Consider the following 5053-nt stretch of genomic DNA (forward strand, 5'->3'; position numbering starts at 1 on the left):
ATTACTGAACTAAATCGACTGATCATTTAATTGACTAATTGTTTCAGCATCAGCTTTATTGCAACAGGCGCATGAACATTTCAAGTTTTAAAACATGATTTATTTCAGTATCTTAAATTACATTATATAAATATACTCTTTCAGAAACATTAGATAAAGTGCAGCAGCCAAATGTCTATCACAAGCATAGTGTGCAGAGCCTACATGGATTACACAATATAAAGTCAACAACATAAAGTGCAATATCATCCATTTTAACAACACAAGAAATATGATTTGTGCGTGTTTATATTATTTTCTCAGCCCTGGCAACAGAATCTGAGGCGGCAAGGCTCATTTGTAACTCACTGGAATATCTTTAAAGCTACAAAATAATCTCTTTAATGCATAGGGGGTTGTATAATTTCCATGCATGGCACGTCTTTGCAGACAGTGTACAGATCTATCGGTACAGGTAGTCTGCTTGTATGTTGGCTGCTATCTCCGCCTCCCATCGGTCTCCATTGTTGAGCAGCTTCTCTTTGTTGTACAGCAGCTCCTCATGGGTCTCTGTGGAGTACTCGAAGTTTGGGCCCTGAGGGAGGTATTAAGGGAAAAAATACACATTAAACGTCTGTAGGCCTACATCCACACAGATGATATAAAGTTTCATGTTCTACGTTTAGGTTTTTGATGGTGGGTGGAGTGCATAATGCCCCATTTGAAAACATAAAATAACTAATGTTCCCCTTTGTGGAAAGCAGGAATTGACTTTTAGGTAAGCAATCTGCATTGTCAAATAAAAGGTTACAAGTTCCTGGATGTTTCAGACAATGTTGCATGATCCTACAAGCACTTTATTACTTATTTTGAAGCATACTATAGTGTAGAGTGTTGTATTCTTACTGTACGTGTTGGCATGCAGTTTAAATAAAAACTCAGCATGTAAATGTGAATCTGATACTGATCTTATTTGCCAAAAAGATCCCCTGGAATAAACTTGAAAGAATCCTTTTTATTAAATGACAGAAATACAGTTTTACTCTGCCAACAGCCACATTGGTTCAGCTCCATAGAGTCTCCTATTCAGTATACAGGATAAGCATATTCTTACCTCAACAATGGCATCAACAGGACAGGCTTCCTGGCAGAAGCCACAGTAGATACATTTGGTCATATCAATGTCATAGCGTGTAGTTCTCCTGCTGCCATCCGCTCGAGTCTCAGCTTCAATGGTAATAGCCTGGGTTCCATAAAGAGAGGGAAGGGAGGAGACAAAACCAAAGTCAGACGGTTACAGGACAAACACTATGACAAACCCTTTTAACATTTAATCAGTCGGGCTGACTAGTAGTAAGTTAGTTTTCACTACTGGAAATGTAATTTATATATCTTAAATGTAATTATAGATCATATAGATTAGTAATTCCTTCTTCACTAGTAAGAATAACGATTACAGATATCTACAATAAACATTTACACGAGTAAGAAATAAATTGAAGATATTTTTAATCAGATTTGCTACTCGTCAAAATAAATATGTTGGCTTGGAATTCTAATTAGTTAAAAAGCAATTGCTGATATCTACAATTCCTATAACCACTACTGATTAAGGGCTTGACAAACAGACACATATTTCAGCATTGACTTAATCACAGAAAAAGCAGCAGGTATTGTGAGATTAATTGAGTACAGATGCTGGGGATAAAGGTACTGTAGAAATCAAATCATAGTATTGACAGAATATAGGATGTACTACAGGTGTGATGTGAATATTGCGTAGCGTACAAGTATTAGCAAAAAGGAATTTAGCAACACAATTAAGGAGATGTTCTTAGTTTTTGTGCATCAAGGCTGACTTTCTTTTTTGTTTGTGTGAGAGAGAGAGAAAAAATGTGCAGTATGGGCCACCAAATAAAACAAAGTTGTTAAAAAATCTGAGTTTATACTGCTCATTACACTGGTAAGCAAAAGGAATGAAATGCAAGTTAAACATGACTGAGGCTAGATGTACCCAGATGTTTGACAAGGTGCAGATTAGTTTAAGATGATTTCCCCCTAAATGTGATGCCTCCAAGCACCCCACATTTCTTGAGTTTTCTGCAGCTTAGAATATGCATCCACGAACAGTGAAGACTAAAATGAAGAGAGAAAACACCAAAGAGTTGCTGATAATTTATGATAGTCCCTGAAAGTACACTAAAGTATTACTGCTCTGTCTTTTTTTAGCAGTAAGTGAGAGTGTGCTTGTGCTTACCTGAGCAGGACAGACGGCCTCACACAGTTTACAGGCAATGCAGCGCTCCTCTCCATTAGGGTAGCGGCGGAGGGCGTGCTCTCCACGGAAGCGGGGTGACAGAGGGCCCTTCTCAAATGGGTAGTTGATGGTGGCAGGTTCACGGAACAGGTAACTCATGGTCATCGCCAAACCTGCAGGAAAGTGTTTAAAGAGAGTTATGGCTCACTGAACTATTATTATTGTTCTTATTGTCAATAAATTCCACAAAAGTACCAAAACCACTAATGCATTAGTTTGTCTCTTGATACAGTCTGACTTCCCTACACTGTCTGTGGACCACAGCACCAAGCTCATTCGTTCATATATGATATATTGTCATTTCCTAAAGCAGCTAGGTGCTGCATTTTTTAGCAAACGTCCCTTAAACAGGAAGAAATAGTGTATTTCGAGGGACTTGTAAATAATGAATTTTATGTGGACAATAATCAATGTAGTGAAAATCTGATATCGTGATAGCCCTCGCTCACAATAATACAAATATATAATCATATAAATAATAATAATAATAATAATTATATATATATATATATATATATATATATATATATATATATATATATATATATATATATATATATATAATATCTGCATTGCAAACACAGTACCTCTAAAGAGTTCGGTCCACAGGAGGGTTGTGGCAGCCCGATCAGTGATGGACCTCAGGTCTGTTGGCAGCTCCTGAGCATTTACATACTCTACAAGGAGAAAATAGGGAGAGAGGAGAGTATGGTTAGATCAATTCAAACACAAGTGGTCACTCCACTGAGAATGTCATATATGAATATCTCTTTGTTTGTAGCAGTGCTTACTGTAGCCCTCTCTCTGCACACTGAGACTGAATAGGCGGATGACACCAGGACCAAATCCAAATGTGCCTGGAGATGCATACAAATGTGATGAAATGATGATGCCTCATTTTGTGCATATACATGTAGATGTTATTGTTTTAATGATACCTGCTTTAGTAGTACCAGGCTTTGAGTAGCAGTGGAGAAGACGCATACTCTGAGAAGTAGACATCTGAGCTGAGAAGAGAGTGCAACGCATAATAAACTAGTTTAAACTAATAAGAGGAACTAAACATGTAGTAAACCTCCAATGATGCAACCCAGGCAAAAGCTCTTCACTGAAAACAAGGGAGGAGTAAGTGAGGGAGACTCTCTGATTGAGCATATGCATCCTCTAATTTTAATTTTTTTAATTAAACAAAATAACATAATACAGATTGAGTATACAGGGGATAGAATACAAATAGAACAAAACCAAAAAAGACAGGGGTATTGCCAAACTAGACAAAAATATTGTAAAACATACCGATATTAAGTGTATTGATAGCCTTTTTGTTAGTCGAATTAGAAATAAATTTCATATCTTGCTCAACATCCTACAGGAAAACAGCAAAATAACTTTTTTATTGTTACATTTACATTTGTATATAAACAATTGTGCCAACAATTACATCATTCTGACATTTATTTGAAACATTTCTGTTATCGTTCTTGGATTTTTGAAGAAACCAAACGACACATTTCCCCATAATATGTATGTATGTAAATTTGTGTTTGTAAATAGTGATTGGCATGTGCATGCAGCCTCTAATCTTGCGCCCCAAATCCCTGCTGTTATATAAACGGTGTGACACATTCATGGCAAGGAGGCAGAATTGGAAGAACGGGACCTTGGGAGATTGATACTCCTGTTGCGAGACCACACGGAAAAGCACTATACTATACTATACTATACTATACTATACTATACTACTATACTATGTTTGTTTTTTTAACATGTCAAATATTGGTATACGTTTGTTCTCAAGTGAAATCAAATGTAAACGAACTGTAGCATATAGCCCACAGCACATTTGAATTCACTGCCTTAACTGTAAAACTGTTTAGATAACTATATAAATAAAGGGGGGGTTCCCCACGAAATTGTGAAACTGCTTTGTAGCTACTAAAACACTCGTTTCTGTTAAATAGGCTACTTAGTCCGTGTTGTTGGTCTGTACGATACTACATGAACGCCCCATTACAAAGTAAAATAACCGTTAACGGTTGGCTCTGGATACATGACGACGCAGTTTCATTCAAACGGTTATTTGTTTATTTACTTTAATTTATTTTTAACGTTTCATGTTCGTAATACCAAATCGTGACCCCTGATTTGATAATAAACTGTAACTACGTCACTCACCAACTCCAGTGTCATAATATCTAGTTAATTTAGCAGAATACGAGTAACAGCTCAACAAACCTAATAATAACCGTCAACAGTAACCAGTACGCATTTATAATAACCTTATACAAGACGTACCTCCGTCACACGTCTTTGATGAGAAACCAGTGAGAAACCACAGGCAGAGAGCGGTACCTGAACTGCGCAATTGTATTTAAGTTGCATTCAAGTGCTCCTCGTTAAATTCCTATACTCGGTTAGCACTTTATCTAAATTGCCTTCAATCACGTATAATTGCAATATTTCCTACAGCAACCAAAAGGCGCATACATATTGTCCAGACAAGAGGAAGCACTTTAAATTACATAATATATATTTTACGATTAATCTCTCTGTATAACTCTGATCATATTTGTGAAACTGAGTATCACTTCCTTTTATGCCATCTTAAAAAAAAGAATGTATTCCTTATATAGCCAATTTTACTGCCATAATAGCCAAAGGGTAAGTTGATTTAAGGCATCATGGAATTGAGAGAGAGAGAGAGAGAGAGAGAGAGAGAGAGAGAGAGAGAGAGAGAGAGAGAGAGAGAGAGAGAGA

The 5053-nt window shown here is 36.7% G+C and overlaps 1 protein-coding gene across 5 annotated transcripts; it reads right to left on the reverse strand.

Moving 5' to 3' along the window:
• Window positions 1-78: 78 nt before the first annotated feature.
• ndufs8b (NADH:ubiquinone oxidoreductase core subunit S8b) lies at window positions 79-4688 on the reverse strand. 5 transcript variants are annotated; one of them, XM_029440900.1, is made up of 7 exons: window positions 4592-4688; window positions 3235-3303; window positions 3088-3153; window positions 2884-2973; window positions 2237-2409; window positions 1094-1222; window positions 79-574 (listed from the first exon to the last, which is right to left on the reverse strand). In XM_029440900.1, the coding sequence occupies exons 2-7, from the start codon at window positions 3296-3298 to the stop codon at window positions 443-445; spliced, it is 654 nt and encodes a 217-aa protein (XP_029296760.1). In that variant the 5' UTR covers window positions 3299-3303; window positions 4592-4688; the 3' UTR covers window positions 79-442. The 5 variants fall into 5 exon arrangements, with proteins under 5 accessions (XP_029296760.1, XP_029296757.1, XP_029296761.1 ...); XM_029440897.1 differs by having other exon boundaries at window positions 3235-3298; window positions 4592-4673; XM_029440901.1 differs by having other exon boundaries at window positions 3250-3303; window positions 4592-4619.
• Between the last annotated feature and the right edge of the window lie 365 nt (window positions 4689-5053).

The sequence above is a fragment of the Cottoperca gobio genome, chromosome 10, assembly GCF_900634415.1.
Source record: "Cottoperca gobio chromosome 10, fCotGob3.1, whole genome shotgun sequence".
Classification (NCBI taxonomy): Eukaryota; Metazoa; Chordata; class Actinopteri; order Perciformes; family Bovichtidae; genus Cottoperca; species Cottoperca gobio.

Coding starts and splice junctions, on each gene's coding strand:
- ndufs8b (XM_029440898.1), bottom strand. CDS start 3,325: ATGCGTTGCACTCTCTTCTCAGCTCAGATGTCTACTTCTCAGAGTATG. Junction 3,154..3,234: donor GCCTGGTACTACTAAAGCAG/GTATCATTAAAA, acceptor ATGCATCTCCAG/GCACATTTGGATTTGGTCCT. Junction 575..1,093: donor CTGTTGATGCCATTGTTGAG/GTAAGAATATGC, acceptor TACCTCCCTCAG/GGCCCAAACTTCGAGTACTC.